General features: G+C 31.5%; 2 protein-coding genes across 2 annotated transcripts; both read left to right on the plus strand.

Annotated features, from left to right (window-relative positions):
• The first annotated feature begins 5,605 nt into the window (after positions 1-5,605).
• LOC145954713 (coumaroyl-CoA:anthocyanidin 3-O-glucoside-6''-O-coumaroyltransferase 1-like) lies at positions 5,606-6,142 on the plus strand. Its single transcript, XM_083069403.1, has one exon. It carries the CDS (start codon positions 5,606-5,608, stop codon positions 6,140-6,142), a length of 537 nt encoding a protein of 178 aa, XP_082925529.1.
• Positions 6,143-10,862: 4,720 nt separating this feature from the next.
• On the plus strand, positions 10,863-11,994 carry LOC109814388 (uncharacterized). Its single transcript, XM_020378803.3, has 4 exons — positions 10,863-10,887; positions 11,010-11,200; positions 11,643-11,711; positions 11,857-11,994. The coding sequence occupies exons 1-4, from the start codon at positions 10,863-10,865 to the stop codon at positions 11,929-11,931; spliced, it is 360 nt and encodes a 119-aa protein (XP_020234392.2). The 3' UTR covers positions 11,932-11,994.
• Positions 11,995-13,571: the final 1,577 nt, after the last annotated feature.

A 13,571-nucleotide genomic window follows, 5' to 3' on the forward strand; every position in this document is an offset into this window, starting at 1 on the left:
AAACACATCACAATATAAATATAATCTCATCTTAATTCATTATTTAATAAAATATATATATATATATATATATATATATATATATATATATATATATATATATATATCAATCATTCATCATCTTCACATCTCAATTCACATTTAACATATCTCATTTCACATACATATCTCAATCCATCATAATCCACACCAATTATACAATTTACAACATCATTTCCATATTCATAATTCATGTCAATCTTACAATTAACAATATCATTTCCACATCCATAATTCACACCAATTTTACATTTAACAAATATCATTTCCACATCCATAATTCACACCAATCTCACAATTAACACTATGCCAAGACCTCGCCACATCTGACACAAGTGATACGGGTTAATTGCCTCCCACACCAAACCAGGGTCACGCCCTCCCTGTAGCATCACTTACCCAGGGGCCGTGCCATCCCTAGTCATTAAGGAGTACGCTCGTCCCTGAAGCATCACCTACCCAGGGTTCGTATCATCCCTGATCATCCAGGAGTACGCTCGTCCCTGAAGCATCCACTACTAGGGTTTGTATCATCCTCGATCCTTTAGTGTGAGGAACCACAATCACATTACAATCCACATAGTCTCTTGCAATTAACTCTATGTCAGGGCTGCCATAATCGACATAAGTGGTGTGTGTTAACTGTCTTACTCATCCCACACCATGCTAGGGTCACGCCCTCCCTGTAGCACCACTTACCCAGGGGCCGTGCCATCCCTAGTCATTAGTGTGAGGAAACACATCGCAATCACATTTTTTAATCATGTCCATACAACATCTCATCTCATATCACGATTCCATATCACATACACAATTCCATATCACATACTCAACAGATAAGTCTAACAAAATAAGGGTTTACACATCCTCAAGCAATTCACATCTCGATCATCAATTCTTATAAAATAATATAAGAATGACATTCATAAACTAATATAATAAACATTGGAATTATCAATTTAATATAATTTTAACATAAACAGTAAAATCCCCAATTATTCCAAAACCTAACTCATAGACACTTTTCTACAATTTCGTTCTCCCTCTCAGATCATCATTCTTACAAATTATTAGCATATCTATAATCCTCAACACATACAGAATCTAATGGGATCCTCAATTTCTCAAACAAAAATCATCCAATTTTTCACAACCTAACTTACAGGCACTTTTCTATAATTTCGTTCTCTCTCCCAGAGCATCATTTTCACAAGTTAAACATATATTCGTAATCCTAAATATATATAGAATCACATAAGATAATTAATCCTCCAAACAGAAATAATTATAAAATTATTCATAACCCTAAGGGCTCTTCCTCTACCCAATTCCCTCATGTAACTCTACATATAAATAATCTCCCTTTCCCTCGTTCCTGGATAAATAGGAACTCGGGTAGAACCTCCTCCTCTTTTTCCTTAAACAAGGATCGGAACTAAAACTGGAGTAGAACCTCATCCTCTGAGTTCCTCTTGGTCTTCAGAGAGAAGAAGAGGAACGAAAGAGAGAACAGAAGAGAAGAGAGAGTGAGAATGAGAGGTGTGTAGAAATGAGAGGATTTGAGGCCTATTTATAGGATTTTTCGCCCACCTACCACTACGGCCCGTTCCAAAATCGGAGCGGCTCGTTCTGGGCCCTTCAAACCTACGTAAATTTTTCAACTGGAACGGCCCGTTCCCAAACCAGAACGGCCCGTTCTCAAACCCAACAGAACGGCCCGTTTTGCTTCCAGAACGGCCCGTTCTCCAAACCAGAACGACCCGTTCTCCCATCAGAACGGCCCGTTCTGCTTCTACAATTTTGGCCATACTCACTATTCTAGAACGGCCCGTTTCAAAATTGAAACGGCTCGTTCTGGGCCACGAATTGGGCCTTTGGCCGACGAAAAATGGGTTGTTACAGTTTGACTCCATTCCAAATTTATTTATTTAATATCTATATTTATAGGCTATAAATAACACAATAATAAAGTTAATGTCGAATAAAATAATTTTAATTTTAATATATAATTAAAACTGTAAATTTATTCATTGTTATTCACCTAATATTTTAGTTTGTATATTACAAAAATAAACATTAATGTATTACTAGATATAAACTTAAAATTATAATTAAAAATAATAAAAATAAAAATTTTAAATATAAAATTTATATTTAAGTTTATAAAATTTTAAAAAATAATTTAAATTTTGAGATAAGATTAATTTTAAATACAAATGAATATGTTTTAATAAAAATAAATGCATATAAATGAAAAATAACAGATCGATAATCAAGGAAAATATTTTTTTAGGTAGTTGCATAGACACTAAATAATAAGTAAAAGGAGATCGATTCAAATCAATCCTTAGACACCATTTTAACCTTCTAATTTTTATAAATTGGAAAATTTTAACTTATTTTCACGGTGTGTTTTTGAAAGTTAAAGGATTATCAAATCAGTCTCATATCAAACCAACAATTTTAATTTAATTCTAATAACTTGTTAATACACTAATAATAAGTATTTAAGATAAATTATAATAAGAATTTTTTTTAAAATATAAATAATAAATAAATGATCACTTATAATTAAAAATAAATTATAACTACTATAATAGTCACACTTAAAATATAATATCTGTGACAAAGTGAACCTTTTTCTTGCCACAAAAACAATTTTTTATGTTTAATAAAATTTGTATCCATAAAATTTTAAAATAAAAAAGTAACTTTTAAAATATTAGTGTCAAAATTTTTTTTGTGACAAATATATTTTAGCCACTATTAATAAAAATATAGTGACAATTTATTTTTTGTCACTATTACAAATAATACCAGTGACAAAATAAATATAGCCACTAATAATATATTATTAGTGACAAGTTTCATTTTCGTCACAGTTTTTTAGTCACTACAAATCATATTTCTTGTAATGAAGAATGCTGACTTCACGTTCATTTGTTGCATTTGTAGCGCGCCACTTCGCCATTTGCATTTGTCTTCCTTTTGTATACCCACTTCAAACCAATTGGCCGAGCTCCTGTGGGTAAATCTGTCAGCTTCCACGTCTCACTCTTCTCAATTGATCCGATCTCCTCATCCATTGCTTTCTTCCATCTCTCATCAAGTACCGCCTCTTCAAACTTTATATCTTCTGTTCCTGTCAATAGACATACTACATGTAACTCGTCAGTGGAGTTGTAGATGTCTTGCTCCTTTGCTTTGTATTCGGACGAGCTCGAAAAAAATGTTCTTGAATGCCCAATACCACGTAGTCCGTGCACCAACTCCTTCCTTGATAGTTTGGCCAAACCTCCAAAGTTTAAATGCCCAAAACAAAAATGTCACGTCATGGCTTCATCCTTCACGTCCAGCTTCAAGCACTTATTTTGAAAGATGTTCAGCTCCAGTTTATACATCCGATTCTTTTTCATCTCCACTCGGGCTATTAAACGATCATGCTTGTCCTTCAAATAAAGCACTCGATCCTTCATCAGAACCGAGTTGACTTTCTCCATCATCTGCCCCATGCTTAAGATGTTATTCTTAAGCTCGGGAACGTAGTAGACATTCCTTATTTCTCCAACTCGTCCATCCTTCTGCATATGCTTGATGGTTCCATGCCCTTTTACCGCCACCTTGGAATCATCCCCAAATGACACGAATCCAGCCTTTACCTTGATGAGTTTGTTGAAAAAACTTTCTTCTCCACACATATGATTGCTCGCTCCAGTGTCCAAATACCAGACCGAGTTGTTTAAGCAACTCGAATCAAGCTCAGCTTCTGACTTCTCATCTGAGCTTGGAAGCTCAACTACTGATCTCTCCACGCAACTCAAGTTTAGCTGAACCACGGAGGCACAACTCGGACGTGGCTTGGTCTCCGAGCTCTGCGTCATCATCAAAATTCATGCTTCCTCGTCCTCTTCTTCTGTGAGAAGATTCTTCTCTTTCTCTTCACTTCGGATTTTAGCTCGGCAATACTTTGCTATGTGACCGTATTTGCCACAGTTGTAGCAATTTGCCGATCTGCATTCCTTTGCGTAGTGGCCGAGTTTGCCACACTTATAACATTCCACCTCCGACCTTGACTGACTTCCTTGGCTACGATCACCTCGTCCTTGTCCACCTCCATGATCACCTCGTCCTCTACCTCGTCCTTAATCACCTCGTCCTTTGCCTCATCCTTGATCACCTCGTCCTTGTCCACTTGATCTTCGGCCCTGGGTGTTCCGAGTTTCATTCAAATCAAGTTGTGCCTGTAATGCTTGATCAAGAGTACCCTTCATCTTCCTCCTCCTTTGTTCGTGGGCTTCGAGTGACCCAACGAGCTCTTCCACTGAGAGAACTGACAAGTCCTTTGACTCCTCAATTACGCATGCAATACTCTCGAAATCATCTGTTAATGATCTCAAGATTTTCTCCACAATTCTACTTGCTGGCATTGGCTCCCCATTCCTTCCGAGTTGGTTAGCCAACTTCTCCACCCGAGTTATGTACTCGGATACTTGTTCCTTATCCTCCATCTTCAAACACTCAAACTCTCCTCGGAGAGTTTGAAGTCGGATCTGTCTGACACGGTGGTTACCTCTGTGCGCAACCTCCAAGATCTTCCATGCTTCCTTTGAAGATGCAGCGTTTGCAATCTTCTCGAAACCTGACTCATCCACGACATTGTACAAAAAATACAAAGCCGATTTGTCCTTCACTCGTGTCTTTTCCAATGCGGCAATCTGAGCCACAGATTGGTCTTCGTCCTCCTCGGGTTCTTGGAACCCCTTCTCCACTATGTCCCATAGACTTTGGGAACCCAACAGGGTCTTCATCTGTAAACACCAATTATCATAATTGGTTTTCTTTGATAGTTGTGGTACGGTCATTCCATTAACAACCTTCGCCATTACTCTCTCTTTCTTCTTTCTTCCCCTTCACAGGCGCACACTGTTTTCCTCTCACACTCGGCACTCAAAGCATAAAGCTCTGATACCAATTTGTAGAAAAAAATAAGAGAGACGAGTAATACTAGTATTGGGTGAACGTAGCAACTCACTGTACTTTTTATTTGAATAAGAGATGACCTTTAAATAGCCATTGTACAACGTACCAAATTAACAAGATAACAAAATATCTTATCAAAACAAATCTTATCAAAAACTATCTTATCTAAACTGAAACAAATAAAACAGATAAACTAACTTGGATATCTTTAAAATGTAAGATTATCTAACAAAATCATGGGCTTATATTTGTAGGAGCACAACATGTGGTGGTGGTGAATTGGCATCGTCCCTTGAAGGCTCTCATGCTTTGCCGTTTCACAATAGGGACATCATTGAAGACCCCAAAGCGCTTAAAATCACACTTTTGGAGGAGTTATGGAATTTGCCTCGAGAAAACATGAAAAAACTCAGATCGATCCATCACTAATGTTGTCATTAATAACAATGAAAAAGTTCGTGCTGTGTTCATCTTGAACCGTGACCATATTGAGAAACTAAAGAAATGGGTGTATAGTGAGTGCAAGAGAAATGGGTTTGACTTTGAGTCATTGCACGTATCAACCTTTGTGGTGACAAGTGCTTTGATGTGGGTTTGTAAGGTTCAATCAGAAGTGACCAATCCTATACCTAATAATGATGAAATATACAAATTGGCATTTCTAGCCGATTGTCGTAACCGTCTTGAATTTTCAATCCCTTCTACTTATTTTGAAAATTGTGTTGTTGGTCACATGGCATCACTCAAGAGGAGCAAGTTGGTGGGAGGAAATGGGATTGTTGAGGCAGCTATTGCTATTGGAAGGGAAGTTAGGGAATTTCAGTTTGATGCTTTGAAAGGGGTTGAATGGTGTATGGTTGATGCTAAAGAAATAGGACAATTGGGACAACATGTGGCAATTACAGGGTCACCAAAGCTGGGCGCATATGCGATTGATTTTGGATTGGGAAAGCCTAAAAAGTGTGAAATACTTCATATAGAACACTCAGGATCTATTTCTCTTTCAGATTGCAGGGATGATGAAGGTGGAGTGGAAGTTGGACTAGTACTTGGAAGGGTTCAAATGAGTGATTTTTCTACTATCTTGAAAGATTATCTTGGAAATGTTGCTAGTAGTGACTAGAAGTTCCATTTATATTTATAGATCGATTTCCACATGGATTTTTATCTAATGATTATCTAGTGATTGCTTTCATTTAAAAAAGAATAAGATGCAAGTATGTTTTTATCACATATTTTTTTATTCGTATTGTCCAATTATACCGTGTAATGTATCATTATTTATAAATAAAGGTTATGTTTCCAATATATTGTGCATTGTCCAATAAGATGCTAGTAAGTATGTTTCCACATGAATTTACTGTGTATTAAAGTTAGATAATCTAATGATTGCTTTAATTTAAATTAAGATGTGAATAAGTATATTTTCATTAAATATTCTTTTTTGATGTTCTTATTTAATTTTTGTAATTGATGTATGTTTCTCCATTGTTTAGTTAATTTTTAAGAGATTTTTCTTTAAGATTAGAAGCTAGCCAATAGAAGTTATTAATAAGTTTAGACATTTCTTTATCTCCATTGTGATGGTATCTTTTTCCTTTTACTTTATCATGATGTCATTTTTCAATCAAACTTGAATTTTGATAGTATCATTAATTTGTTTGAAGATGTTTCAATAGTTAGTTAATTATGTGATTACTGCAATCATTATCTAAGTAAAAACTTCTTATTTTATCACTAAAATATTGAATAACATAAAAATGTTGTTACTCATTGTCTTCCTCTTTAGCAAAATTTTCTTGATTCTTATAGTTTTTGTTTCAACAATTCTTATTCACATGTTTAAGTTTCTTGTAGTGCTGACATTGTGGATTTTCACAATTCTAATATTCTTTCTCCAAATGACTTGTCTTTTTTACGAATGTCACATGAAGAATTTCCTTGATTGATCTTAGGGAAATTTTTAGAATTTCCTTTACTTTTTAGAAGTTTCTCCACAATATTTATTTCCCCTTTGTTTATACTTACTGTAATGTGAGTTTGGATTGAAAGGCAATATTGACCGAGTCTTCTTAACACCTTTTCAATCTTTGTTCGTAAGTTTTCAAGATAGTTCACTAGTTGCGTTTCCAATAAGGTAAATATAAATTTAGTTTGTTCAATTATGTGACACCTTTCTATCCTAAATTATAATAAGAATATTTTGTATTGAAGAATTAAAAATATTTTGGTAAAAACAAATTAAACTTAGTCATTTTAGTAAAAGGTTTCTATCCTAAATTATAATAAGAAATTTTTGTATTGAAGAATTAAAAATATTTTGATAAAAACAAATTAAACTTAGTCATTTTAGTTAAAGGTTTCACAAAACTTTCATAAGTAAGACTCTTAAATTAAAACATGATTAAACTTTCAAAATAAGACACAAACTATTCATTTACATAAACTCTATTAAACTAAAGAAAACATAAAACTCTCCAATTCTAATGTTACACTATCAAAACAAGATCCCAGAATAACCATTGAAGCATTAGGCTTCACCTCCATTAAACTCATCATCTTATACCTGATCTAAGCCTGCAAGTGACGATCAATCCAAACACATACTATAACAACAAGTAAGGAGTGAGAATACATCTTATCCATGTATAATACATATAAGACATGCATAAGAATAGTTAAACATACATACATCATAATTCAAACTTTGATATACACATTTACATTCATCTCCACATCCAAGGCAACATAACTCAATACATTTTTTCCATAACTTAATTGCAATTATAACATATGGACTCATGCAATTGCATGTTCCTAATTCTACATGCATGTGATACAATTCTCTTCCTCCTCCTCATCAACTCAAGATAGCCTAGGTGTCATGGAATGGAACCACCCCATTTATGGTGATCCCCTTGATCCATTCTCAACTAGGAGACGCCTATATATGAAGATCTTGTTGAAGTGCTATAGTTGAACATGGTTACCTCCCATTCTCGTTAAATGGTCTCCACCATAACACCTCACAAGGCTTGGGTAGATGAATTGAGACCTACTTACATAGACTCACATTATCCTACAACAAAACATCTATGCATGGACTCCATAAATCACACAACACAACACATATATACAATAATCATGTGGTGATTCTTTGCAAGACTACAACCTTAGACTTTTCCATAAAACACCAAGTTTTGCTTGGATCACATCAATGCAACCTATAGCCTGGACTTACATGCTCTACATATCACCACCATCAACATCAGCTCATACATCAAGTTGTCATCAACACCATCTCATACACATATCATCACTATACAACCTCATTATTTTTTCATCATTATAACAGTATACATTATCATTACTCATGTCACATATATGCACTTAAAGAATAAAATAACTCACTATTATAGCTCACAAATTATCTCTTCTTATATTGAACTTTCATGACATTATGTGGTCTAAACATGATATTTATATTTATAATTATGTTATCAAGTTGATCTTAATTTTATTAGAAAGCTAAGATAATTATTTACAACTTCCATGTAGATCTCAAAAATTTATTTTATCATCTACAATTTTAAAAAATTATAAATTGTAGTATTTTAGCCTAATTTGACAACTTTATCCTTACTTACTAATTTGATCATAACTTGAATTTCACACCTCCTTTTTGGGTGATTTCAGTGTCATTGAAAATTTGACATCCAAGTCTACAATGGTTATGAACATCACGAAACTTAATTTGATCATATAAGAGTCTCGCAAGGCTTACAAGTTGCAAACTTAACTTTTCATCCATAGAACATGAGGTTCATCTTGTAACTCACATAACTAAGTCTTTTCTTAACAATTATATGTCATTCTTTAGTTTAAATTGTAGTTCTCAAATATCTAGTTTTCAACCCAACAAACAAATCTTTATTTAGTTTATCACACAAAGAGAAAACACAAGTTTATCGAAGTATCTTTAGTGAACATCATTAAGGTCAAAACATCCAATTCACACAAAATCTCCAACTCATACAAACCTCCCCAATTATCACATAACCCTAACCCTTAAATATTCAACACTTAATAAAATTTAATTAATCATCACACGACCACATGAATCACACAATCTCAATGAATTTCATCAAACTCATTTGATTAAAAATTCTAAAGAGGTTTAGGGGTCACTTCGCAATCCATACCCTTCATATGGGCCAATGAATAAGACATTCTTAATTACTCCCCTCTTACCTCAAGTGATGATTCCATAGTTCAATGCACTCTTCATAGCATCAGTCGCTACTCCACATTCTATGACCTCCTTTAGATTCTCATATACAGGCACTCTTAGGGTTTTAGAAGGATGTGTAATGAAAATCTAACCCTTATTTTTGTTTTTATTAAAAGCCTTCAAGTTGGATGCAAAGTCCAATTCAAACTCTTCCTCCTTTTCTAACCCCTCCTCTTATTTTATTTAATTAATAAAAATACTATTTATATTATATACTTAATTAATTAATTAAACTTATAATATATATTTTTTATTAAAATAATATATTTTATTTTATTTCAAAAAATTTGAGATATTACAAATTACAGTTGCATTTGCATCATATTTATGGGGAACAAAAATTATAATTTTCTCAAAATTTTTTTGTCATGAATATTTTCTCTATATGCTCCTCATTTGACTAACAATTTCTATTATTCTAGAATTAATAAAAGTCTTTTACAATCTTAGATTCTTTTATTTTTTATTAACTCAAATTCTCGACGTCTTAGAGATTTAAGTTTAACATCACATACCATATCACTTCCTTGAAACTTTCCCTACGGTGTATCTCATGCTTCCTTTATACTTGCGTTACTCATTAATCTTGAAAAATATTATATCAGTTACTGTTAGTTATAGAACAAATAATGCCCTTGAGTTTTATTGCTTATTTGCTTTCAACTCCTTGTCCTGAATTGATGTAAGAGTTGTGATGTCTTCAAGAATAATGAACTCATCTATTACAATATCTTTTAAATCTTGTAAACAAAAAAATGCCTTCATTTTAATATTTTAAAAATCATAATTTTATCCTATAAAAATAAGTTCTGGGATAGATGATGTTGAATAATGGTGTGGGTTCAAAAAAATATTTTAAACTTTAAATAAAATATAATTGAATTTTTTAAAAAGTAATTAGAAAATATATCTACTATCAATAGAGGATTGAAGGTAACTCTAATACTGCTAATAATTTTTATCAGAATGAAAAGATAATAAAAAGAGATGTAGTTGAATAGAAGAGGAGTGGTAATATGACTTTGATTCAAATACTAAATGTATTATTTTTTATTCAATAAATGTTAATAATTAGTAAACTTTTAGTTAAAAGATTTAAACAGATTCTTTTTTCCATCTCTTTAACCCTATATTCATTTCTTACACCTCTTAAATTATAATTCTCGATTTTAAAATGTATATTATTTCACTGCACCTCAAGTTGCCTATATAAAGGCATCACCACCATCTATAAGGCGATTGATATTAAAATAATATTTTACATGCTTCTTCACTTTTCTATTACAATTAGTGATATTCTATTATATATTATTCTAGAATCATGTGCGCATAAGGCAAGTTCACAATAATGTTTCAAGAAAATTCTTACAGCTATATATCAACCGTGAAGCACATAGTAATTTGCAGCATTTTCAATAATTTGTATACTTTTCTACCCAACATTTCAGGCATGATATAATGGAATGAAAAATTCCCTATTTTTTGCAAAAAAAAAGAAAAAGAAAAAAAAGAACTCGTCCAAGCTGAAGGTAAGGACACTTTGGAATGATGAATGAATCTCCTCCGCATGCATGCACGTATGTTGATGAACAATTCAAGTGTTGAAGTCACTTTCCAAGAATGGCACGACATGTGCCCATGAAAACGCAAGTGAAGGAGGAAAATGTGAATCAAAATTTGTGTATGAAAACATGAGAAGAAACACGTGTCGAATGTTGTAACACATTGAGAAACTATATAAGTTACAATCAAAAGAGTGAGAAAATAAGCATACGAAAAGGTAAAACAACACTTGAGATTTTCACTTTCATTCGTTTAATACAAGAATTAATCAAGATGGACTCCCAAAACATGAGCTACAATGCTGGACAGGCCAAGGGCCAAGCTCAGGTTTGCCTTTAACCTTTTTTTTTTTTTAAGAATCTGGAAATGTCAGTTTTCCAAATTTAGTTTTTGTTTAAAAAATAGTGTTCCTATAAAATATTGTTTTCTGAAAATATTTTTTATAAGAGCTTCTCACAAAATTTTTCTCATGAGAGAAAACAAGAATCTAGCATCTCCAAATTAAAAGAAATTTGTACAATAATAAAAATATGATGTTACTTTTATTTACTTATATAAAATAGTACAAGTATTTGATTTCTAAATAATATTTATAAATACTTTTAAAATTATTTATAACCAACTAAACAGATTTTAATTACATCTAAAAAAATTATAATTTTTAAAATTTATGATTTTGAGAAATCATGATTCCTTATTTCTAAGGAATGCCTCATTTGTGTTTCAATGGGCTCAATTTTAAGAACACAAGTTTTTTTGTGCTACATAGGAAAAGGCTGGCACCATGATGGACAAGGCTAGCAATGCTGCTCAATCTACTCAAGAATCCATGCAAGAGGTTCCAATATATTTAATTTTTCAACTTTTGTACTAATCAAATAGATTGACAATGATGTCAATTGAGCCATATTTACCTTTATTAATAAATTTAAATTGGACCCTCGAAAGTAATAATGAGTTATATTATTTTGTTGTGTATATAGGCGGGGCAGCAAATGAAGGCAAAAGCACAAGGAGCTGCTGATTCTGTGAAGAATGCAACAGGAATGAACAACTAATGAACCTAAATGGATCATTCTTGCTTTCCCTTCAAATAAACCCTCTTCTCTTTTTCTGATTCATGCATGTATTTTGCAGAAACGTTATTCCCCCCCCCCCCCCCCCCCCCTTTTTTATTTTTTGAATTTTTTCCAAATGTAATCATTTTCCATTGCTAAACGAAACAAGTTTCATTAATGATCATGATTAAGATTTCAATTTGGATGGTTCTAATAATAGCATAAAAAAACAAAAGCTGGCTAACGCCAAAAAATGACTAAAACAATGAAAACTGATCCAAAACTTGTTACAGTAAGTGTGTGGGTTAGATCCAACTGCGTAGATTTGTTTACAATAACGTTAGCTCAATTAAAGTTTGGCTTGGCTTTAATTTAAATTTCATTATATCTAGTTCGTGTCTAATATGATAATCGAGACAACTTGCTAGTTCATTAATCTCATGGCTTTATGTATCTTATTAAAAAGAAAAATTATTTTTAAAAAATTCTTGCACGAAGTTATATATAAAATAAATTAAAAGAAAAATGTAGTAATTATTTTAGAACTAATTTATTTATATAAAGAATTTTTTATTTGTTGTATTTACTATTTTAGTTTCTATATATATAGTTTTATAAACTTTATTTTTTAACTCATACAATTAAAAATATTTCATTTTAGTTTCTATACATATATTTTTTATTTTCTTTTTAGTCTATATAATTACATAAACCTTACCTTTCAGTTTTTATAAAAATAGACGATGGAAATTAAAAAAGATAAAATATTAGTATAGATAGAGATTAAAATAGAATGTTTTTAATTATAAAAAAAATTATAAAATTATAGAGATCAAAGTGTAATTAAACTTTTCTATTATAAAAAGTATGATATTGTTAACTAGTGCATAATCGCTAATTTATTAAATTAAATTTTGAATGCAACTTTGATATAATGTATGATATTATTTGGTGATAAGATAATGCACTACAAAAAAAACCTCGATGTCACATGTTCTATCAGAGCAAAATTTCACATAGAAGCCTAAGCTCCATCGTCCACATCTTCAGTTTCATGCGATTAAAATAGAATGTTTTTAATTATAAAAAAAAGTATAAAATTATAGAGATCAAAGTGTAATTAAACTTTTTTATTATAAAAAGTATGATATTGTTAACTAGTGCATAATCGCTAATTTATTAAATTAAATTTTGAATGCAACTTTGATATAATGTATGATATTATTTGGTGATAAGATAATGCTTAACATTTATATATAATCTTAAAGTGTGTTACAAGGGATTAAGACATCTTATTGACCTTTGTTTTTATTTATTTATTTATTTTTTTTTCTAAAATCAACTTATTGATAATATTTTGTTTTGATATTTATTTGGCAGCTACACTTAAAAGTTATAACAATATAAACATACATAGTAACAAAAGGAACTTTTTCAATATGTGTTAGCTTATTTCCACAACATATTATTAAATGTTGTATATAATTTATGTTATAAAATTTTTTTAATAACATTTTTATATATTAATGACAATATTTTAAAAATGTTATACTAAAGTTGTATTTTATAGTATTTTATAATATTTTTTGTAAAAAAATATTTTAATAATGTTATTAAGTTTTATTTAAAAGCCACACTTA

Source organism: Cajanus cajan, chromosome 2 (genome assembly GCF_000230855.2).
Source record: "Cajanus cajan strain Asha chromosome 2, NIPB_CcT2T_4, whole genome shotgun sequence".
NCBI classification, from domain to species: Eukaryota; Viridiplantae; Streptophyta; class Magnoliopsida; order Fabales; family Fabaceae; genus Cajanus; species Cajanus cajan.